This window comes from Cnephaeus nilssonii (genome assembly GCF_951640355.1).
Source record: "Cnephaeus nilssonii genome assembly, chromosome: 17".
Classification (NCBI taxonomy): Eukaryota; Metazoa; Chordata; class Mammalia; order Chiroptera; family Vespertilionidae; genus Cnephaeus; species Cnephaeus nilssonii.
This window is the reverse complement of record NC_137088.1, coordinates 2,988,548-3,012,287: the sequence shown is the minus strand read 5'-3', so window position 1 is coordinate 3,012,287 and position 23,740 is coordinate 2,988,548. Positions and strand designations below refer to the sequence as shown.

At 64.1% G+C, this 23,740-nt stretch overlaps 1 protein-coding gene across 2 annotated transcripts in view; it reads left to right on the top strand.

The window, feature by feature from the left end:
* The window catches only part of POC1A (POC1 centriolar protein A), a 35,562-nt gene extending 18,069 nt beyond the window's left edge, over positions 1 to 17,493 (top strand). The window contains exons 10-11 of one of the 2 annotated variants that reach the window (XM_079795761.1): positions 7,705 to 7,845; positions 16,685 to 17,493. In XM_079795761.1, the coding sequence (XP_079651887.1) occupies positions 7,705 to 7,845; positions 16,685 to 16,783 (240 nt within the window). In that variant the 3' untranslated portion in view covers positions 16,784 to 17,493. The remainder of the gene's footprint in view (positions 1 to 7,704; positions 7,846 to 16,684) is intronic. The other variant, XM_079795760.1, reaches the window with a different exon arrangement.
* The last annotated feature ends 6,247 nt before the right edge of the window (positions 17,494 to 23,740 follow it).

The window sequence follows — 23,740 nt, the reverse complement described above, 5'->3', positions numbered from 1 at the left end:
CTGTGTCTTGGCTGACCTTGGATTTGGCACCTGCCCCTCAAGTCCCAGCTGCCACAGGACTGATTCTGCCTCAACCACGGAAGCGTTTTAAAATCACTTCGAGTAGCAAAGACTCATCTGTTCTGGTTTGTTCTTGCCCTCCCTCCACACATCTCTGAGCCTGTTATGCAATTGGGAAGGAAGGCTGTGGGAGGGGGGAGTGTGGGATTCTGGGTAACTCAGTAAACCGAACACCCACTCAGTGAGTTCTTGGGGCTGGCTGTCCCCCAGCAGACAGACCTCACTCAGGGCCGAGGCCCTTTCTCCTCACCTCACGTGGGAGCCAGGCCCTCCCTGCTGACCTCCCGCCCGTGGCACTGCCAGTGGCATTGGCCCCGGGCCTGGCGCCTGGCGAGTGCCCAGCAAGCGTTAGCTATTTTTAAAGTGTTCCTTTTCCTTCCTCTGTCCGATCAAGAGCTGGATGACCCCTGCCCCCAGTCAGGGCGATTGTGTGTTCAAACCAAGGTGGGGCCCACAGGCCTCTGCCTCCCGCCAAAGCCAGCCCTCGAGGGGGTGGACACAGGCCTCTGCTCCTCCCGCCCCTGGACGTCTCCGGGCAGGTGCTCAGGACCCGGGCTCAGGGCAGAGCCTCAGGGCAGGTGCTCAGGACCCGGGCTCAGGGCGGAGCCTCAGGGCAGGTGCTCAGGACCCCGGCTCAGGGCGGAGCCTCAGGGCAGGTGCTCAGGACCCGGGCCCGGAGGAGGAGGCCTCCGCCTCCCTGAGGATGGTCTGTTCCTGCTCTGGGCTCCTCGGGTTCTGAGGGTGGAGACCCAGCCACACCTGCACCCTCACTTCTGCTCCCACGGTCTGTTTTGGGGTGCTGCACAGGGCTGGGCCTGACTTAGGGGTTCTTGGGCCCGATTCCTGGCCCCAAGGGTCTTGGCCCCGGACCTTGCCTGTGCCGAGGCTCTGGGGGTCCAAGGAGTCGGCGTTGCGGTGGGGGAAGCGTAGGTCGCTTCCTCAGGGAACGTGGCAGACGTGGTCCCTTATGACAGCGGAGGTTTCTGGCTGGCGCTTGCTTTCCAGGAGAGAAGTGGATTTGAGGGAGTGCTTGGCAGGTGAGGGGGGTGGGTGTTGGGAGCAGGAATGAACCCCGATTCACATGTCTTAGAGGGAACCGCTCCTTCCTCCCCGAGTTCCTGTTCTCTGGGCTTCTCAGACTGTTCAAGGGGCTCTCGGCAGCGGGTGCATCAGAGGACGCCACGTGCGTGCGGGCATCTGGCACCAGGGCCCAGGCTCCGCACGTCGCCTGCCTCTGTCGCCTGCCTCCGTCCTGGGCTCGGCCTCCGTGGGGCCGAGATGGGCCTCTTACGTGCTGGGCTCTGGCTGAGGAGCGGCCCCCAGTGCCCTGCGTCCCTGTGGACGAGCCCGGTGAGAAGCAGTGGCTCCCGAGCTTCAGTGCAGTCTCCCTGGGGGCTTGTGAGAACCCCCTCCCCACTCCTCCCCCTCCCCCCGCAGCCCCAGTCAGCGCAGTAAGGAGTCTGCGTTCTCACAGGCGTCCAGGTGACGCTGCTGCTGGCCCAGGGACCACAGCCAGCCACGCTGCTAGAAGGCAGCCGCCCACTGTGACGCTGGCATCGAGGGCCGCGGTGGGAGGAGAGTGTCCATCGTAGGACGTGTGCAGGCTCCTGGGCGACCCCGAGGAGAGGCCTTGGGCGCTGCGGGCGGCCTCTCCCCAGAGGAGGGGTGTGCTGGGTCTCTCCCCGTGTGGTGCCCCCGCTGTGGGCTCCAAGCCCAGAGGCCCTGCGGCTCTGAGTCAGCCGGCGGGAGAGTGCGGCTTCACTTCCATCCAGGGTGTCGGGAGGGTGGGCCAGCGCAGCCCTCCTGGGCCTGCGGCCTCTTCTGTCCTGTCGTCAGCGCTGCTGCATCTGTCCAGCCACCTGTTCTTTCATTAAAATATTTTCTAATTGATTTCAGAGAGGAAGGGAGAGAGAGAGAGAAGCATCAATGTTGAGAGAGAATCATTGCTCAGCTGCCTCCTGCACGCCCCCTACTGGGGATCGAGCCAGCAACCCAGGCATGTGCCCTGACCAGGAATTGAACCATGACCTCCTGGCTCATAGGTCATTGCATAGCCACCTGTTCTTGAATCCACAGGCCACCTTCCTCCTGCCCTCTGCCCTTTGCCCTCTGCCCGGCAGATGTGGTGCCTGGGTCGGCTCCCCTCTCCAGAGCCTGCGGGCCTTTGGGGGAGCGGGCAGGTGACAGGGTCTGATACCTGAGCTTGAGGCGACCTGGGTGCCTCGCTGACAAGTCCCCTCCAGGAGAGCCAGCAGGGGTCATAGGTGTGACACAGAGGCAGAGGTGGGCACGGCCTGAGGCCCCTGAGTCTCCTTCCCTCCCTCCCTGCCCCTCCCTCCTTCCTCTGTCCTCCTCCATGCTGCTTTTTCAACCCAGAAACCTGCCAGTGGAAGAAGGGATCCAAAGTGGAGCAGCCTGGGTTGCTTACGTCTCACTGATTCGTTGGGCCATCTTCCTGTTCCCCCGCAGAGCTGCACTCCTCCTTCGCAGGTGGCACCTCCTCCGTGCAGTCTTCCCAGGACGCCAGCAGCTGTGAATCCCCCCGCACCCCACCCCCCCCATCCCCCCGGCACTCTGCTCGCTGGGGCAGCCCCTCTCTGGAGGCAGTTACTCAGAAGCCTCCCTCGTGTCCTGGGGGCCGGGGTTTGCTCTCCGTGGTGCCCAGCACGTGTCTGGAACAGGATGCTCAAGACGTCAGTTCAGTGGACACGTGGGCAGCGTGGGGGAGCGTGAGGCTAGAGGCGGCTCTAGCCAAATGTCCTTTGGCATTTTGAGGGTCCCCTGTCTAAATGGAGGAACTTTCTTGCCTGGTTTGTTGGGGGGGTGGCATGGCATGGGGTGGTCTGGGCAGCCTGGGCAATGGAGGGGGGTGGAATCTGCGTTTCTGGACGAGAAGTTTCCGTCCTTTCCGTTGTCAGTGGGGATAAGCCCTTTGCAGCGTCTGTCTTCCAGACCGGATGGCAGCCTGGCCCGTGTGGTGTAGGGTGTTGGGTAATTCTCGTGTTTGTGTTCTCATTGGTTACCATGGGGAAATCAGAATAGAGTTTCCATGGAGATTTCCTTTAAATGAGTCTCTGTGAAGGTGCAGACATGGCTGCGGGCTCACTGGACGCCCAGGTGCCCTCGGGGCTTTGTCTGCGGCAGGGCCTGGGCTGCTGTGAGCACGCGTGGATTCGGGCAGATCTGCCTCCTGTGCTTGGAAAGGTCAGGACGAGCGGGGTGACCCTGAGCCTCAGCTTCCTCTTGGGGGTCCCACTGTGTGGCCTCGGCTCTGCAACCATTCCGACTGCCCGGGAGCCTTTTTATTATTATTAAAACAAAACAAAAAGCCACATTGTGGAGATTTCTGAGCTAGCACAGACAGTGGAGAGAGCAGTGTTAGGAACCCCATGTACCCGGCTCTGGCTGCAGCCTTCACCAGGCGTTTCGTCACCTCCCGCGTTTTTAGGAGAGCTGGAGGGTTTTCATTTGATCCCAGATATATCATTTTACCCCGAATAAAGGCATTTCTCGGTTATATAACTGCAGTGCTCTTATCACCTCCAACAAAAGTACTAATTCCTGAGGACCAGTGCCTCGTCCATATTGACGTTTCCCACATTGTGTGTGTCTAATAGGACGTGGAGGCTTCGAGAAAACCCGCTCCCTCCCCGCCGAGGTCCTGGTGGTCAGAGGTGCGCTGTGGGGGGCGGGGGGAGCTTCAGGGCCCACCCCCCGTCCTCTGGGACAGGTGTGACTCTGAGCCCCAGGAGCCCTTGTTCTAGCCAAGATGTGCCCGCAGGTGGCCAGCTCCTGCCAGCTGCCTGATGGGGGGGGGGCAGCATCCGCTGGGGGCGCTGTTTCTCTTTGCTGCCCGCAGGGGGGATGGAGAGGGGATGTAACCTGAGTTCACCCAGCTCCTTGCTGCTGTATTTTCTAGGACAGGGCGCTGTGAGACCGGGGATGCCCTCGGGCGGGGTGGGGGGGGCTCTGGCTCCTCCACAGCCCACGCCTCTGCAGGGGAGGCAGGGCCAGTGCGTTATCTGTCTTGGCGGGCTTTGCTCGCGTCCTGAGGTGCTGCACAAAATAGGAATTGCCAAGCCTGGGAGCAATGCCCGGGTGCGGCCGGTGCCTCACGCTCTCCATTGAAGTAAGTGCAAGGAGAGTTTAAAATAGCCAGCCTTTGTCCCGGCTTTTAAAGATTCACTGCAGCAGTTCCCTGAGCTGTCTGCAACGGGATATAAATAAACGCCACTGCTCGGCGTCTCCCAGAGAGGTCGCTCTGCCGCTCAGCCTCGCGAGACGCCGCCTCTGCGGGGCAGCCGCACGTTCCCGTCCGGAGCCACAGTCCCTGAGATGAACCACACGGGGCGTGTCACCTGGCATGGGGGACACCCGCAGAGGTCAGCGCCACGCAGAGCCAGTCCTGTTCGCACGAGCCGCCTCTGTGGTGTTCCTGTCAACCACGCGTGACCTCACCCCACTTGTGAGAAAACACCAGACCCAAACGAAGGGACATCGGGCCATAGAACGGGTCAGGACTCTCCCACAGCGCCAAGGTCGCGGGGGACAAGGTCACGGAGGAACTGACAGATCGCAGCAGGCGGCGGTGAAGCCACTGACAGCCTGAGGGCCTGGTGGGCTCTGGGCCAGCGGGGTCCAAGGACGTTAGCAGGAAAGCTGGGGCGTCCAGTGGGGCCCTCGGTTTGGCTGATGCCATGGACCCAGTGTTGATTTCCGGGGGTGACCATTGTCCTGATGGTTCTGTGAGATGTTAATACTGGGAAACCTGCCCAGCCAGCGTGGCTCAGTGGCTGAGCGTCAGCCTATGAACCAGGAGGTCACGGTTCGATTCCTAGTCAGGACACATGCCCAGTAGGGTGCGTGCAGGAGGCAGCCGATCAATGATTCTCTCTCATCATTGATTTCTATCTCTTCCTCTCCCTCCCTCTCTGAAATCGATAAAAATATATTTAAAAAACTGGGGGAACCTGGGAGAAGAATAGATGGCAATTCTTTACCACTTTTTGCAGCTTTTTTCTAAGCCTAAAATTAGTTTAAAGCGGTCTAATTTTTTAAAAAACCTACAGTCAATACCTGGGCTTGATCAGAAGCCTTGAGCTCCTCGTGTGGCGGCCTCAGTCTCGATGTGGGACCGAGGTGTGTCTGTCTCGAGGCAGGAGTGGGGGACCGAGGTGCTTAGCACCAGCGGGAGTGCCCTCGGTCGTGTGTGTGTGGAGCGGAGCCGGGCAAGGGCCGCCCTCCCGGGACAGGTGGTGGTCAGCGGGAAGCACCCTGCCCGTCTGCACTCACTCAGCCAGCAGGCTGGCTCCGGGGGCCGTGGGCAAGGTCGCCAAGCAAGTTGAAGGTTTTAGGAACCAGAATTCCTCTTGGGTTCAGGGCTATGTTTAGAACCAGAAGTTCCTCTTGTTGGACTCCAGGCCGGAACCCTAAATTACAGGGCAGACAAGGCTGCCGTGCGTCTAGCCCACAGTCCGTGTGGGGATACGGCAGCGTGTTTTGAGCTTGGACTGAGAAAAGAGCCGCGCTGTTTTCCACTTAAGACGCTGGAGGTGAGGGTGAGCCCAAGTGAGTGCTCTGCGCCCTGCTGTCCTCGCCAGGCCCGAGGAGCGAGCAGGGAGGCGGCCAGGCAGGGCGCCGTTAACTTCCCATGAGGGCGCTGGCCAGGCCAGGGGCTGGGTGCCGACTGGGAAAGGCCTGGCCTCGCGCCTCTGCGCCCTCACTTGGACTGACGGGTCGAAAGACTCCGTTGAAAAGGTCTCATCATGGGTGTGTGTGTGTGTGTGTGTGTGTGTGTCCGTCTTCCTGTTCTGCTTTGGGAAGAGTGAGTGCTTTGGTGTTCTAAGTGGGCAGTGGCCAGGCTCTCCCTGCCTGTCGCTGAAGGAGGTGGCACCGGTGAGAGCCCAGATCTCGGGCCTGGGCCCCTCCCTGTCCATGTCCCGTGGACCCGTGCCTGCTACAGAGCTTGTTTCTGGAGCGGCCGGGCAGGGTCAGTGTGAGGGATAAGAGAAGAGCCTGGGGCAGGTGTTAGTGACCACCCACCCACCAGAGGGGGAGCTGTCGGGTCAGCTCCTGGCCTCTCCATGGGAACTCCAGCCGCTCCTGGCTGCTGGCCAGGTGTGTGGCCCCTAAGTGGCTGAGGCCTGATGTCCGCAGACTGGACAGCCGCTGCTGGGGATCCTGCCCGGGGACGCCTGCTCCCCTGACGACTGGGAGGCGAGGCTTTGGGAACAAAAGCTCTGAAGTGTGACGCTGGCTCTGCCTTGGGAAACTGTGCCCCCGGCCCGTGTGGACCGCATGGGCCGCCCCTCGGGTCTTCAGCCTGGGCCTTGCCCACTGGTGCTGGCGCGTGAAGAGGTGGTTGGCACACTGGGTAAGAGTGGTAGCAGTTGGTGTCATGTGGCCGGCAGATCGGGCTCCCATTGTAACTGCATTTTTTAAAAAGCCAGTCGTAATATGTAAAGAGTAACATCCACCATGTGTGAAAGTGGCCACACAGGCATGTAATCCCCACATGTCAGCGTGTAGAGTGACTCCATCCCCGAAGTTCCCTCGTGCCTCCTGCAGCCAACCCCCGGCCCCCCTCCAGCCGCGGCAGCACCCGCTGTCACAGGCCCGCGCGCATTGCCAGCCGCGCATACAGGGATCACGCGGTTCCGTGTCCTTCAGTCCGCTTCCTTTCACTCGGTCTGGTTATTTTGAGGCTCGCCTGTGTTGTTACAAGTACCAGCTCACTGCTTCCTATTGCTGCCTGTTGGGGCCGCTCCACAGGTGTGTGCGTGTGCGCTCGTGTGATTTTAGTCGTGACAGACGCCACCGGGCAAGGCCGCTCCTACCCTCTGACGCTCAACAAGGCACCGATGCAGTTTCCCCCGATAGGGGCGTCTCCCCACTCTTGCCCGCCATCTTAGCTCTGCGTTGTCTTGTTTGCTGAGCTCTTGGGGAGATGCCACATCTGGAGTGCCGGTGCGGGGTCACGGTGAGGGGTCACGCGCCGGGCGGGCTGTGGGCCCTTCGCCTGGGAGGTGTCATTGCACAGGAATGCCGCTGGGGGGCGCTTGGCCGTCTGAAGTGTGAGTGTTTGTGAGGGCCTGTGCTGTGCTCAGCCCTGTGCCCGGCAGGCATTGGGGGTGGGTGGGGGGCCAGAGTGTCAGACCCGGGGCTGGGTAAGAGCAGCTGGGCCCATGGAAGCATGTCCCTCCCACAGGGATTGTAGGTTCCCAGACCAAACGGGTACCGACCACTGTGTCCGCGGGTCGGTGGCTCGTGGGCCACATGTGGACCGGCATGAGTCTCCTGAAGCCACTTGCCCGCAGTGTGGTGGGGTTGGGGGAATAATGTCTTCTACATTTGGGGTCTGAAGGATCTTTGGCAGAAACCCCAGCCCTGGCAGGAGCAGCCCAGGGCCTCCAGTACCCTCCGGCCCTCCTGCTCCCCTCCCGCTGCTCCGAAGGGGGGGCTGCAGAGGGGGCGCCCGCGGAGGGGTCCCGCCTGTGGCCCCGCCTGTGGCCGTTCCTCCTGAACATTCGGACTCATTTCCTCCACTTGCCCGTGGTGTCCCAGCCCTTCGTAGGGGCGACTCCTCGCTCCGTGTTCCCTCCACGCTCAGCCAGGACTGAGGGCCCCTCCTTTCACTGTCTTTAGCCAGAAGTGGACTTCCACGTCCCGGGCAGAGCCAGGAGCCAGGAGTCGGTGCAGAGCGCGCCGAGGGAGCCCGCCAGCACGCCGCAGGCGCTGACCAGCACGCTGGAGCACATCGTGGGCCAGCTGGACGTCCTCACCCAGGTAGGCCACGCGACCGCCGGTCCACCCTCGGCTGCAGTCAAGGCAGGGGGCCCAGGCTCTGGTTGGAGCTGGCCCTGCCCTTATCCTCGGAGCCGCCTGGTGTGTGTGTGAGGGGCGTGGGCGTGGTGAGCCCTGAAGGAGGTGAGCCTGTGGGAGGTGTTGGCCGTGCTTGGCCCTGTGGCGCTGGGGCACTGACCACCCTCATCACAGGACAGACGTGGGCCCGCCCCGTGGAGCGTGCGTGGGTCTGGCAGCCCCTAACAGCCTGTGGGGCAGTAGCTTCCGTAAAGGGCCCTGATGAGGTGGCGGCCAGCAATGTGGGGGGGCAGCGGGGCATTTCATCCTGGGGAGCAGCGTCCTGGCCGAGCGAGCAGCTCGCCTGCAGGCCTGGGGGCCCTGAGCATGTCCAGGCCACGAGCCAAGCCCCACATGCAGGTGTGGGGGAGGTAGGGGTGGGGCGGACAGGCAAGGTTTAAAGGTCCTCAGGCCCTTCCCCCCTTGGCTTCGGGTGCAGGCCCCTCTCTTGGTTCAGCTCGGGTAGAGTGAGGGTGTGGGAGGGACGCAAAGGACCCTTGAGTCTGTGACAAAACGGACACAGGGCCACAGCCTCCTTCCCCCTGGGCCTGGAGCGAGGGAGGAAACCCCCCGTGTCACACGGCCTCCAGCGTGTCCCAGTGTCCCAGCGGGGACTGCACACCTGGACCCACGGAAGGAAAGGCAGGAGGGAAAGGCTGACATCAGTGACAGACCGGGGGGGGGGGGGGGGGGGCGGGCCTGCGGCTCATCGTCAGACATCTGGAGCCTGTGAGCCTGAGAAGGCCCGTGCCGGGAGGGGAGCAGGCCTGAGACTCAGGCATCGGAGGGGAGGGGAGGGGAGGGGAGGGGAGGGAGGGGAGCAGGCCTGAGACTGAATAGGCCCCGCCGACCTGTGGGAGCTGCGCCGCCAGGTGCTCTCTGCAGCGAGGGAGGGGCCGGGAGGAGGACTGCATTAGGACCTCGGAGGACAGACTTCAGAACTTCCAAGTCTGAGAAGATGTTTAAAAATAGCTCCCTTGGATCCAGAGGAGTAAAATGCTAAAAATGCTTCCTGTCGCTGTTTTTGGGGTGCGCGTGGAAGGCTCGTTCCGTGTCAGCATTCGGAATGGTAGTAACTGAGGAGCCGGCTCGGGGAGTTGGCGAGGATGGCCCTTTGCTTCGAGACACCATGCCCCCCGCCCCGTGGTCCTGGCAGTTCCCTATTTGATGGGCTACTCAGGCGAGGCGTCCCGCTCCACGCTGGTGGGAAGGTGGCCGAGCTCAGTCCTCCAGGTGTGCCCCAGCTGAGCTTGTTGGGGAGGTATAGCGTGAGTCAGCCCCCCCCTGCCCCCCCCCCCCCCGTGGTCCCGTGCCGTGTGTGCAGACTCTGCCTCGCTTGCAGGCGGCAGTGCCACAGGCAGGGCGGTGGGTGCTGTGTGCACAGGAGCGGCCCCTCCACGTGAGCACGTGGCCCCCTGGCCCGGCCTGGGTCTGCCGTCCTCCCTCCCGCACGGATAGGGCCGCCCTCGGCCAGCGCCTCCGTCAGGAGAGGCTCCTCTGTTAGAGCTGCTCCCGGAGCCGGACTCGGCACCCTCTGCTCTGCGCCATGGACACACTGGGCGGCTGACGCCCGCGGTCCCAGCCCTGTCTCTTCGTGGCAGTTGATCCGTAGGCTCCCCTGGCTTTGCACATGCAGAAGCGCTGGGGGGCTGGGGGGCAGCTCTGTCTTCATCGTCTGCACCGTGACAGAAAGCCCCCCTCCCCGACAGGCTGCTGGGCCTGGGAATGGCCAGGCGTCTCTGAGATTCTCCTGTGAGGCCCAGCAGGCCTGGGGCGGGGGAGCGGGGACTCCAGATTTGCGCTCGCTCTCCTGGGAACCCCTGTGCCCTCCAGGAAGGGTGAAGCCCAGGCATGGGAGGGGCTATGTGAGTGCTGTGGTGAGACAGGCAGCCCCGAACGGGCCTGCATGGCGCTGAGCTGTCCACGTGACCGCTGACCCTGCAGCCCATGGCGCCCTCCCAAGTGGGGCGCCGCTGGAGGAGGTGGGGGACAGCTACGGGCAGGCCTGCCGCCTCCCCTCTCTGCAGAGGGCTGTCCAGGCGGGCCTGACCCACAGTAGCCATGGCTGGATGGGGGAGAAGCAGCAGAAGGGAGCTTGGAACGGAGGAGGACATGGCATTTGGGAGAGCCGACTGGGCCCAGCTGGTGTGTCCAGAAAACTGGCCACGGGAGCCCTTTTCCCCCCGGGGGTTCACAGGGCCACAGCCTGGCCTGTCTGCTGCACCAGGTCTCCCGTCCACGGGGCTACCACGCGTGTCTCTGACTCAGGACAGGTGTGTTTTATGAGGTCCTGGAAAATGAATCCTTCAAGTGGACGGTCGGACAGGTCAGCCTCTGAAGAAACGATGCAGAGGCCAAGGCCAAGGCTCCCGCCGTGCGCGGCCCTGTGGGGACTCGCCTTGGAGTCAGCACAGCAGAGCCCGTGGCTGAGCGGAGACCAGCGCCCCGCACCCTGGGGCCTGCCCGTGGGGCACAGCTGGCACAGAGGAGCGGGGACGCAGCCAGTGTCGGCGGCGTGGGGCTCAGGTCCTGGTGCACTGCCCCACGGGTCCCCGAGCACCCAGTTTTCTGGGGGGGGGGGGAGTGAACCCACTTTGTATAGCTTCTCCTTTGGGTGGTGTGGAAAAGCCTGTGTTTCTCTCACAGGAGTTGCTCTAAGGCCACGAGGAAGGTGAATTAGTCCGGATCCTAACCCCGTGGCTAATCCGCAGGGGAAGATGGCGTCTCCCGCTGCTTCCCGCAGAGCTGACTCCGCAGAGGCGGCCGGGGCAGCGCACAGGAAGCCCCGTGCCCTGAGGTCACGGGGCGGGGGGGGGGGGGGGCTCCAGGGACAAGCCCGTTGTGTGTTAGCAGCAGACTGTGGGGCGAAGGGGCCGGTTAAAAGTCGCGGAGCCAGGGAGATGAGGAGGGATTGCGTTAGAAACGGCTTTCTGCGCAGCAGCTGGGTGGGATCCTGGGCAAGGGAGCGCGTCAGGCTTCAGCACGAGGGGAGTCCCCACTCCTTCCCTCGGAGCGTTTAGTCCCCACGTCACTCCTGAGGTGGGAGGGGAGGAACAGCACTTCCTGGACTCCTGTCCCCCTGGGTGCACCCCCTTCCGCGGAGGCCAGGAGTGTCCTCCCTCCAGCCTGCCACCGCTGTCTCCGCTCCAGCCCGCCAGGTCCAAGACCCCAGCTGGGGGCGTGTTCTTCCCCGGCCGGCGGGCTCGCCCCACAAGGGCTGCCTTCGGGCCTGGGAGGCTGGTTCGGGGCCTGCCCTCTGTCCTCAGGGCTCGGGCACTCGGCACTCAGCGTGCACCTATCGTGTGGGGAGCTGGGCTGGGAGAGGAGGCCAGTGGGGAGCAGGAAACCCGTCCCCGTGCGGCTGCCGTCAAGCTGCGGCAGGAAGCTGCCCGAGCGCTGGCCTTTGCCCCGGGCTGAGACCGGAGTCCGGGCCGGCTGGGCTGAGAGGCAGCGGGCCAGCCCTGCCCGTGCGCGCACACGCACAGACACGCAGTGAGCGGCAGGAGCCAGGCCGGCGCTGGGCCCAGCGGCCCCTTTGTTTTGATGGCTCAGTAGACCCCCCAGCAGGGAGAGCCCCTTTTAGTGCATCTGTTTTAGATCTTTAGAATCCTAGTGAAGTAAACCATGCCGAGGGCAGATTAATTCCACGTTTCCCCGTTTGTGCAGTGAAACCAAAGGGAAGTGCGGCATTCTGTGCGGCACAGTCGAGACGGGCGTTGAGCCAGTGGCTGGCCCAGGGTGTTTCTCTGGCCTGGCACCAGTGCCCGGTGACTGTGCCCTCTCCTTGAGACCAGGACACCTGGGACCCTCTGTCCCCCAGTCATCTGGCTCCTGCCTTGGGGGGCTCGGAGGAGCACACATCAACGCAAGCCTGGAAATGATTAAAGGGAACTTTCCGTCACAGAAGCAGCCAGACCACCATGTGCCCCAGTGATTCCAACCTCCCAGGCCTGACCACAGGCTGGCGTGTTCCGGGCCTCGTCATGCCCCATCGGGGCCCAGAGCTCCCCCAAGAGCCCAGCTCAGCCATGGCCCTCGTGAGGGTAAGAGGTGCGGAGCCATGTGCAGCCCTGTGCCCAGCCTGGCACAGACAAGTGCCACCTAAACATTGGCCGTTAGTACAGGATCACAGTGCCCTGCGAGCTGCAGTGGACAGATGAGGGATCTGAAGCTGAGTCCACTCAGCAGGTTCAGATTCGCACCCTGGCTCCACAGCTCTGGCACCCGTGTCGCCGTGCCTGACTAGGGTGGGGACCAGGAGACACCCTGATGGCACTTCCCACGGACCCACAGCCGCGCTGCCCCGGGATGTGCTGGGCGAGGCAAGCTCCGGAGGTGGGGCCGCGACCTGGAGGACTTCTCGGGCAGGAGGACCGGAGTAGGCCCCGGTGGGCGGGGTTTGGGCAGGAAGAACGTAGCCACAGGCAGCACAGGCCTTGAGTGCCAGGTGAATGCCACACCACCCGAATGCCAGAGCCGTCGGAAGGGCAGGGACGTGGCGGAAGCAATGTGGAGGCCCCAGGAATCACCAGGAAGGCGAGGTGTAAGGATGGGGACGGTGGGGGGGGGGGGGGGCGCCTGGGCAGGAGGAGCCAGCTGGGGCAGAGGTGTCCTGCCGGACACAGCGGCCGGGGGTCTCGGGTGGGGTCTGACCGTGGTATTGTTTTCACCCCCGTCAGTCCCTGCTGAGCTCCCCATCCCCCTGGCCTCTGCCCAGCGACTGCCTCGCCCAACACTTCTCTCAATCTGAGCTTCTGCCCACCCGTGGCCCTGGCAGCTTCCAGGCAGTCTCAGCTCCCCTCACCACTGTGCCCCCAGCCCAGCGGGTGCTTGAGGGGGTGGCAGTGGACGGAGGGCGGCCCTGTGCCTCCGTCATCATCTGGCCCAGCCGCCCTGTCCACCTGTGTCGCCTGTGTCCATGCTCCAAGGAGGCCAGGAGGGAACTTCGTCCACAGAACCGGTTCCCACGCAGGGCCCTGCTTGGAGCAGGATGTGGGTGCGGAGAAGTCCCGAGATGGCGGGATTAGGGGTCAGTGGGAGCCGAGAGCCAGGCGCACCCGCAGAAGCACTTTGTAAGGCCCTGGCCAGAGAGCTGAGAGATGAGACAGAGTGGCTGGCTGATCACCATTCTTTCCTCCTTCCTCCAATGTGTCAGTCCTGGGGGAGCTGCTCTGCCCAAAGCCAGCCCAGACAGGACCGGTCCTGTGGCCTCGCCAGGCCTGGGAGCCTGGGAGCCAGTCTTGTTTGCTGCATGTGGCAGGCACCTGAGAGACGTGTGGGAGTGGGTGACGTCAGGGGGCTGGTGGGTGCCCCTTGGCCCCTCGGGCTTTGTAGAAGCCACGGCTCCAGTTTTCCCACTACATCAGCTCGTGGGGCGCACGCAGGAGGTGGTGGCAGTGGCCGTGGGAGGAGGAGCAGCTGCTAGAAGGACCTGGCTCAGAGGGCGCGCCCTTGGTCAGCGTGGAAGCGCCTGTTCGCGCCCTCGGCTCACTGCTGATGGTGGGGCCGGGCAGCCCGGTCAGGCCCAGGCCAAGCCCCTTCCCCAGAGCTCACTCCAGAGCCAGCGTTCTGAAAATTGGCCACCGGCCTGCAGCACACCATCCTCCCTGGCTCCGCCTGCTCAGACCTGTGAGTTGGGGGACAGGCCAGGGAGTAGAGGCTTCCCCTTTCCTGTCCCTTTTTGGCTGAGAGCCCTAGAGCCCTCTTCCACCTTCCTGTGGCCCCCGCATTCTCTTCCCTCTTCAACCACTCTGGTCTCCTGGCACTTGTACGACTGTCATGTTCTTCTCTGCCCCCGGGCCTTTGCACCTGCTATGTTTTATTTGGAATGCATTTCCCTCGACTTTGAGTGTCTTTTTTTTTTTTTTTCACTTACCATTTGAATTTTATTTTAAAAGCATTTTTAAAAGTTGGATGTCTCAGGAAACGTAATGAGATCTTGTGACCAATGGCCGCCAGGCCCCGTCATGGTCGAAGCCTCCTTCCAGGGCTGCCAGGCAGGCATCAGCCCCAGAGCAGGAGGTCCTGCAGGGGCCCAGGCTCTCCTCGGAGCTCAGTCCCCTGGGCCAGACTGACACCCTGCACCCCAAACAGCCACACGTGAAAAGGGGGTGAGAAAGAGGCCTGAAAGGAAGTGGAAGTGAGAACTGAGAAAGAGCTGCCAGAGAATGAGGACAGACCCACCTCCAGAGGAAACCGGCGAGAGGCAGTGGGGGCTGGGCAACAGGCCCAGCCCAGGGAGAGCGCGCAGCTCGGCTGGACAGGGACAGGGCGGCGTGAGGGGCCTGGGCCGCTCCCTCTTCCGACCCGGGGTCCTCCTCGGGGCACACCTGACTGCCTCCGCAGGGCAAGCTCCGCCCTGCACCCCCGGGAGCCCAGGGAGAATCCTGGCCACGGCCACGCCCCCGAGCCCCTCACAGCGCGGCCCTGCACACACACGCCAGGAGTGGAGGCTCACCCTCGGTCACTTGGAGGCCAGCAGAGATCCACACCCAGGCCCTGGCCCACACGGGGCATCCGAATTGGCCGATTTGGGCCGTTGGTGGGTGTGGGGGACTGGGAGCGGGGCTCCCCTGTTCTGGGTCCCAGAGCCCGAGGACCCTGAGCCCGCCGTGGGCAGACCCCTGGAAACTCCGTGCCCAGAGAAGAGGCGGGAGGCTCGGAGAGGTCTGCCGGACCCTGCCTTGTGCTCCCCGCCCGGAGTCGGGGCCAGGTGCCGACAGCGCCGCAGACTGGCGTGGGGCAGCTTCTTTGGGTCTCACTACGGCTCTTTGGGACTAAAAATAAACAGCATTTTTGTGCTGCACTCGGAGGCCCTCAGGGTGTCAGAGGAAGTGTCTTACGCACCTCGAGCCGTGAGGGCGGAGCGCTGGCCCTGGTAACGCCGCCCCCACAGGACAGAGGACAGCGTCTCCCCTCGGCAGGGGCGTGGGGTTTGAGTAAGACGCCCTGGCAGCCTCTCCCAGGAGGATTTCCCGGGGGGGTCATGCCGGACACCCCTGGCTCGTGATCTTGGTTTTGGTCCCCTCAGCACCCTCACGCCTGTGGTGGCCTGGCATCCACTGCCTCCGCGTTGGGAAAGTGGGTCCCTGTGAACAGTTCAGGGGGAGGGCCGGGAAGGGAAGGCAGGCTGGCTCCCGCCGTGCCTGGAGGCCGGGCTGTCGGGAAAAGTCTGGATGAAGACTGATCTTGAAGCTTGGCTCACTGAGTGTCCCAGCAGCCAGTGGAAACTTCAGGAACGCTGGTTGGTCTGGACCAGCCAGGGCTGTTTCCACTACTTTTCCGAGATGCAGACCCTCCCCCGCCGGAGGGAGTGACATCCCCGGTCAGCTCTGCCTCGGGGTTGGGTCTGCTCACAGTCCAGGCAGCACTTCTTGGGCCTGCCCTGCGGCCGGGTGCGGGCCCCTGCGGCCGGGGTGCGGGCCCCTGCGGCCGGGTGCGGGCGCTGGGAGGGTTTACAGCAGCCTGAGTGGGAAGCGCCCTCCCAGAGGTCTCGCGCTTCATTAAGCGAAGGGACTGGACCGAGGCCCAGTGCCTCTCGGAGCCCTCGGGGAAGGTGGAGAAACCTCTTGAGAAAGCCACCGACAAACGGGGAAAATTCATAGAAAGTTTGTTTCTTATCTGACCCATTTCGATGCCTGCCCACAGTAGACTGGCCAGTGCTGGGTGTGGGCCTGGCACGCACAGGCTCCCTTAGTGGGGCGCAGATGTCATGGCCGGCCTGGGTCGGGCTGAGCAGTGCTGGGGTGCGGTGACAGGTGGGGCAGGCCAGTGGGAGAGGACTAAGGGCGTGGGCCAGCCCCTCTGGGGAGCACACCGGCGCCCAGAGCCACTGTCCTGAGCCAGAGCGGGTCCACGAGTCTTATTTTTGTATTTCTAGAGAGAGAGGAAGGGAAAGAGACATCTACACATCCATCGGCTGCCTCCTGCACACCCCCCCCCCGCCCCCCCCGGGATCGAGCCTGCAACCAGGGCATGTGCCCTGGCCGGGAGTTGAATGGGCGACCTCCTGGTTCATGGGTTGATGCTCAACCACTGAGCCACGCCAGCCGGGCCACGTCTGCAAGATTGGCCCACGAAGGACGTGCAGCCCCAGCAGCTGCGGGCGTTGGAGGCCGGCCATCGTGCCGGGCGTGCTGGGAGCAAGGGCTCAGCCTCCGGAAGCCGTCGTGGTGACAGGCATTGTGGGCCGAGCCAACAAGCTGGCCCCGTGCTGTCACCTCGGCTCCAGGACTGCTCTGAGCTCAGCGCCACCCTCCACCCTCCCGTCACCGAGGAGAAAACGGCTCAGAGATGAGTTAGTCTTCCCGGGCCTGAGGTCTGGGTGGCCCCGGTGGGGGGCCTTCGTTTGTGGGCGCCGTGCCCTCACCTTTGGAATGAAGGTGGTTGCTGGTGTCCGGTTGTTCATGGACAGCTGCCCCCAGAGGAGGTGGCTCTGCCCCCAGACTCCAGTCTAAACGCCAGGCCACCAGGGCCAGGAATTCCTGACCTTGGCTGTCTCGGAATGACAAGGGCTGTGGGACCCGCCCCCTCCTTTCCCTCCCGGTGCCTTGTGGTGCCTTGTCCGGCCCACGACATCAGAGCACGGGCATCCAGAGCCGGGAGGGGTGGGCAGGAGGGCAGGAGCTGTCCGAGCAGCCACCAGAGATGAGGGCAGCCCCCGGGGTGGGAAGAGCCATCAGCTGGCCTTGGGGCAGCGGCAGGGTTGGCTGCGGGTCCCGGGGCCGCCGGTGGCGCCCTCTGAGCCTGCCCCCTGTTGTTGCAGACGGTCTGCATCCTGGAGCAGCGGCTGACCCTGACGGAGGACAAGCTGAAGCAGTGTCTGGAGAACCAGCAGCTAATCATGCAGAGAGTGACACCGTGATCGGGGGTGGAATCAGGAGCTCGGTTGATTGGGGTTTGTACTGTGGGACTCAGGTAAATAAACGGGGTTCAACTCTGCAGGAATCAGGTCCGTCCCAAGCCCAGGGGTCATGCCTCTGCCCACCCTGCTGCCCGCCCCTGGCGGCCCCGCCTAGCCATGGACGCCCGTCGGCACGGCGCGGTGCACAGGCATGAGGGACCACGTCCGGTTCGGTGGAGGAGCCGCTGGGAAATGTTTGCTACTTTGGAGTTGAGTCTTAAGGCCCAGCCTTCCAAGGAGTGGCCCCAAGCCACCCTGCTCCCCTCGCCTTCCGGGGCCTTGTCCTTCTCTCTGCCACGTGCCCACTGTTCCTGCCTCAGCCTGGGCGTGGACTCCGGGGTGGGTGAGCCTGAGTCTTCTCTGACTCGGACCGACGCCTGTGCGGGCCCACCTGACTCGGTGGGTCCAGGAACAAGCACGCCGGCCTCGTGGTGGCTTTGATTTCTCCCTCTATGTTCACCAGGGCAAACGAATCTGAACATTAAAACGGACTTCATTGAGGTTGTCGTAGAAATGGCTCATTCTGAGTAAGGCCTCGTCAGCCCCATCCCCAGGGCCCATACGGCAAAAATGGCCCTGGTGCGTCCCTGCACAAGTCTGCTCTGAGGCCAGGACACCCTTGTTTGCTGCCGTTCGGGGTGTTGGGGAGCAAGGACAGTGGGAGCCCCTACACACCACCCCTTCCCGGCTGCCCCCCCCCCCCCCCCCCAGTTTCCATCCCCCATCGCAGGCATCTGATTCCCATTGGCTCCCGGGGTTTACAGGGGCCCCGCCCTCTGCCTCCGTGGGAAAGCCTGGCCAGTTTCCTGTGCCTGATGTCCGTCCCTTCAGCACTGGGCTGGGGCGCAGCCAGCCCGGGAGGGTTTCATCCTCCAACACACCTGCCCTGGGGGCGGGGGAGGGGGTGTCAGAGCCACTGAGCTAGTGAGGTTCCCGGCCTAGTGTCCAGGTGGGAGCAGAGCCAGACGCCTGCTGAGCGACAAGATGAGGCAGCTGCTGCCTCCCGCTGGGTGGGGGCCGAGGCTGGCTCCGCTCAGGCTCAGGCTCTGCCTTTGGCCCGCTGTGTGACCTCCACGTGGCAACATGACCTCTCTGAGCCTCAGGTTCTTGTGGTAAGTGGTGGTGATAAGCCCCCTGCAGGTGGCTACAAGCTGGGTGCTGCCCTAACCGGCCTGGCAGGTGCTGTAGGAGGCCCCCAGCCCTGCTAGGACGGGCCGCTGTTAGGACGTTAGGACGTGCTCTCCGGCGAGCAGTGGGCGGGGAGGAGGCTGCAGTCCTGGGGGTGCCTGCCGGTGTGTGGTGGGCAGGTACAGGCCTTCAGGACACACAGCTTGTGGGGCCAGCCTTGTCATCCCCTCCATGTGGCTGTCCTGACCCTGACGAGCCCACTGCTCTCCACATAGCAGCCCGAGTCTGTGAGAGTAAAACACACACTAAAAAGGCTTGTAGGACAGCTCATGCCATCCCTGCCCAACGCCTTCCAGTGGCCACAGCACCCGCCACAGCCATGACACCTGCTGGATCCCCACCCCCATCTCCTGCCACTGGTCACTCCCCTCATGTCCCTCCGGCCACACCAGGCCAATTCCAACCCCAGGGCCTTCGCACCTGCCATTCCCACTGCCAGGAATGCTCTGACTTGACCAGTTTGTGCTTCGGCCTCCTGCTCCATCACATGGGGTGCCGGAAGATTTGCTCAATTTGCACAAAGTTCTATGAGCAGGCTTCGTCCCTGCTGGGCTCCGGACCACGACCTGGGAGGGGGCTGAGGTGGAGCTGAAGGCCGGGGCCCCAGCATCAGAGTCCTGCCAGCTGCAAGGCCCACTCCAGGCTCAGAGAGGTCATGTCGCCAGCAACCTGGGGCTCCTGCGAGGGGGACGCGTTGTACCCCATGAGGCCCTCAGGCTCCACTCCCTAATCGCCACTGAGCACCCCACCCCATACGCCAGCCTGGCGCCCACACAGCCTTTCCCTGAGGAGGCTTCAGATGCCAGGCCAACCTGGGTGCCCATGCGCAGCCCCCCTGGGCAGGGAGGGAGGATGGGGCCGCCAACCCACAAGCCAGACCTCCCGGCCCACCAGCTAGCGGGGCGGCAGGCCGAGGTGTGGGTTAGGGCGGCAGAGTCCGTGGCCTCAGTAAACCCTGAGCTCTGGTAAGGGGGGGGGGGGGGGGGGGGAGGTCAGCCGGTGGATGTGAATGAGCCGTGGCTGCTGGCTGACTGGCTGTGCCGGGGCCTCCTCATGCCACGCCCCCCTCCTATAGTCCCGCCCCTAATGGCCCAGAACCCAACCAAGCGGAGCCAGGGATGGGGGGCTCTTCTGCCTGAGGAGAGGCCTGGGCCTTCTAAGGGGTCTCCCCACCCCAAGAGACCACTGGGGCCTTCTGCAGGGACCTGGGAGGCTGGGGTCAACCTTGCGGGGGGGCGGACTTCTAGGGATAAAGTCTTCGGGCTCTTGCCTCCTCTGCCCTTTCCCTTCGTCCTCCTCTTCCTCCTCCAAAGCACATGTTTCCCATCCCGGCCCAGGCCCCTCTCCCCTCCCAGCCCCTTCCCACTTCCTCTCGGAGGCATCCGCTGCATGTGGAACTCATTAGGAGACTCAGGCTGTAACCCAGCTCGGGCCTGGACGTGGGGAGGGGCCCTGTCCACAGCCCCCAAGCGGAGAGCGGGGGTGGGCACGGCCTAGAGCTGGCGGGGCCGCCCAGCCAGGCGTCCGGCTCCTCTCGCCCCTCTCCAGCCTGCTCTGCAGCACCCAGTTAATCGCCCCCCTCCCCGGGGCCCGGCCAGGACAGCCGGGCCCACTGGGCAGCTGGACCCCTTGTGAAAAGCAGACCTCGGGCTGTGACAGCAGAGAAGGCTGTGGGGTTCTGAGCGGCTTCTCATCTGAAGACGCAGAGGGGAGTCCAGAGAAGAGAAATGGGGTGTGAACAGCTGCCGGGCAGCGTAAGGCCCCCTTTTCCCTGAAGAACACGCTGAGGGCATGGGCCCGCGGGCTGAGCTGGGAGTAGAGGTTGTGGGGAAACCGATGCTGTGGTCACTAGAGTTAGGGAAACGCCAGATGAACAAAGTAAAGGCCGCTGTGTGCCTGCAGTACTTGTCAGAGCCTTTAACGCACTCCTGTGCTGTGCGGCCGGGGCCACAGCGTTCACGGCGGTTCCCAGACCTCTGACCACACGAGCCTTTTCATCGGGGCGTACCTGGCGGGCAGGGGTTCCACGGATCCCACTTTGGACAACGCCGCAGGAAGGGCCCTGAGGCGGCAGGAGGCCTGGGTCAGAGCCTGGAGGGAAGGGCTCCCTGAGGTCAGAGAGCACAGGGTGGGGACTGAATGGGGTGACAGCGAAGGCCGGGCTGCTGAGGCCACGGCGTGGGGGGAGCACCACTGGAACCACGCAGGGCCGGTGACCGAGGTCCTCCCTCCCCTTCCTCAGGAGAGGGCAGGCGTGGCACAGGCAGAGGCGCCAGGCCGTGAGCAGAGCCTTGCCCACTGGAGGGACCTGCACGGGCAGGCCTGGGTGCTGGGCGTGTCCCTCCCCGTCGGGCCAGCCTCGCCTCGGAGCCCACTCTGCCCACACTCGCTGCCTGCCCGGGGTGGGGGTGGGGTGGGGTGGGGTCATTGCCTGCCCTCAGGCCCTCTCTCCACTGTCCAGGCACAAGAGGGCTGAGCCAGGACACGTGCTCCGCCCAGGGCGGGCCCCTCACCTGGTGTTTCCTCCTGCCTCACAAACGTCTTTTATTTTTAGTGTTAATACTAGAGGCCCAATGCACGAAAATTCGTGCAAGAGTAGGCCTTCCTCATCCCCCCAGCCCCCCCACTCCCCTGCCGGCACCAGCTTCCCTCCGGCACCCGGGGCCCGGGCTGCTTCCTTCCTGCCCAGGCTTCGTCAAGAAAGACGTCCGGAAGACGTCCAGTCTAATTGGCATATTACCCTTTTATTATTATAGATATTTGTATTCATTTCAGAGATGAAGGGAGAAGGAGGGAGGGATAGAAATGTCAATGATGAGAGAGAATCATTGATCAGCCGCCTCATGCACGCCCCACACGGGATTGAGCCCGCCACCCGGGCATGTGCCCTGACCGGGGATTGAACCATGACCTCCTGGTTCAGAGGTCGACGCTCAACCACTGAGCCATGGACGCTGGACATCACGGCATTCTTGAATGATACAGAGGAGGAAACTGAGGCCCAAGGCGGGGGCAGTGATCGAGTCAGTATTAGCACCAAGTCTCTAGGCCAAGCTCCCCAATCTCCACCTCCGCCCCCCCACATCTCACCCAGCCCTGTCCCAGCACACACGGCACTCACTCGGTCATCCGAGGGCCACGTGGGACTGTCCCGCTGTGCCCAGTGCAGGCCTGGCAAGTGGCAGCACTTGCCCTCATCTGGTGCAGGCGACCAGGCCAAGGCCACCTGCCACCTGCAGTGCAGGGGGGTGGGCTCTGAGCCCAGTACCTTAAGCCAAGGAGCCCCTTCCCCGACAGCCCCATGTAGGCCCTGCCCGCGGCCCTGCACCCTGGGAGTTAGGTGGGCAGAAGTATTGCCCCCCTCTGGGGATGGAGCGGCCGAGGCACCTCCAGGGGCCACCCGATTGCACAGCAGGCAGTCGGCTGTGTCCCCAGCTCTGTGGGGGATCCAGCCCGCTCCCCAGCCTGAGCTCCTGGGCTGGGCCTGGTGGTTGGGGGGGTGGGGGTGGAGGGCTGAGGTTCCCAGGAAGATTTCTAGGGAGGACTCTACCTCTGGCCAAACTGCCCTCTCCTCTCCTCACCCCTCCAGCCTGGGCTCTGCGCTGCCCTGAGGACTCAGGCCAGGGGCCGCCCCATCTGGAGACCAGAGGAGGGGGGGTGGGGAGAGGGGGCAGGGCAGTGCTATCCTCTGATAGGAGACGGCATAAGCCAGGACTGGGGCCTCAGGCAGAGCTGGCCCCTGGCCCCTGGCCCAGGAGCCCTGAGAGTCAGAGTTCATTGGACCCCTCCTCGCTCCCAGGAGACCCTTGTTCTTACAGGAAGGGGGTCTCCCAGGTCGTGGGGCCCCTGTGGCAAGAATAGGGCTGGGAGGGGCCAGGCCAGGAAGGAGAGTCCCCAGACTTCCCTGGTGCTGTGGGCTGCCCGCCTGGGAAGGGAAAGCCGCACGCCAGGCAGGTACTGGGCCGCTGGCACTGTCCGGGAAACGGGCGGGGCGGGGCAGGCACTGAGGCCTCAACCCAGCGACCTCACCCCTGAACCAGGCACCCACTCCCAGGACGTTTCCCAGCCTCATCACGGCCACGTGGTTCCCGTCACTGTCGCCATTGATGCCTCAGCGCCTCCCAGGAGGGATTCTTGAAAAACAGGGCTGTGTGGGCCGTGGGTGAGGATCAGACAGGCCTGGGCAGCAGGCGGACGCTAATGAGGCAATTAGGCCGGGCAGCTACAGAGACCGACCCGCACCGCCTCTCGGCCGCCCTCAGCAGGCCCGGCCCAGGCCCTGGCACATCCGCCCGCCCGCCAGGTGCTGGGAATTCCCAGCCTCACAAGTTGGACGGGCTTGACTGGGGAGCCGCTGGCCCTCCTGATCCAAAGCTACAGGCTGGTTGGGCAAAGCCAGACGGGCCCGCCCCCAGCCCCTTGCCATTTCCCTGCCGCCATGCCCTCCAGCCTCCACCACCCCCACCCCCACTTCAGCCACCGGGGACCCAGGCCCTTTCTGGAGTGGGGGGCGGGGCGCACACTCAGGAGGATCAGAAGCTTGGAACAGAAGGCCTGGGTGACCTGGGGCCAGACGGGCAGGCAGCTGAGGACCCCTGCTCCCCAAAGCCCAGGCCTCCGTCCTCAGAGTCCGTGTGGGCTCATGGGGTGCTGCCCAGAAGGCCTGCAGCGGGGAGGGGATGTAAGATCACAGGGCTCTGGCCTCACCTGGGGCCTGGGGGCGGGAAACTGGACCCAGCTCCCCGGCTCCGGGGGCTTCTCTGACCCTCCACGGCCTCAGTGCCAGTAAGTGGGGCTCCCGGCGGAGTCAGTACCCCGACCCGGCCCAGCCCCTCCTCCAAGTGGCAGTGCGCAGGACTGGAACCCAGGCCTGAGCGGGAGGAGAGCCCTCACTGAGCCAGAGGCCTGGTGGGGCCTTCTGGCCAGGGCGTCCTCTCACCGAGGGTCATGCAGGACAGGCTGAGGCCCGCGGGGAATGCAGTGAGGGGCTTCAGAACCACCCGCGTGGCGGGAGAGCCAAGGGCACCTTAAATCTCAGGACCGTGTGCGGACAAGAGCCTAGGAGGCCGGAGCCCTGGGGGCGGGTGGTGTGGGGCAGGGTTAAAAGGCAGCCAGAGGAACGAGCTGGAGAGGAGGGTTCGAGGAGAGGGGCCACTGCGTGCAAAGGCCCTGAAGAGAGCGGGCAGGACAACGGAGGGGCTGGGCAGCGATCGGTCAGAGGAGGCCCGAGCGGGGGAGAGGGCAGGGCCAGACCAAGGGCCATGCTGGCCACCGAAGGGACTGTGCTGGGACCCACGTAAGGCTTTGGAGCAGGGGAGGGCCAGGTCCGATCCGCATTCTCCCCGATCCCTCCGGCTGCTGTGAGCGCGGACTCTGAGGATGGAGCAGGGAGCGGAGATGGGGCTGGCGAGATGGTCCCGGAGAGGGAAGGGGCCTGGGCTGCGCAGAGACTAGAGAGAGGAGCGTTCGCACCTGGGCCCTGGAAGGACCGGCCAGGGGACATGGAAGGCCTTTGACAGACAGCACCTAAGCTGTGCACGCCCAGCCCCTCATTATGCGCGAGTGGCTGCCCTACCTCCAGCGTGTCCCCCGCAATGGTGGCCCAGACACGGGAACAGCTGGTAGAGCCGGGGCTCGCTGCGGCCGTGCCTAGGCCTCCTCCCGCAGGGGCCACAGCGAGAGCCAGCGCCGGGGTCTCGGGCTGGGGCTCAGCCCTGTGCCACAGCTTGA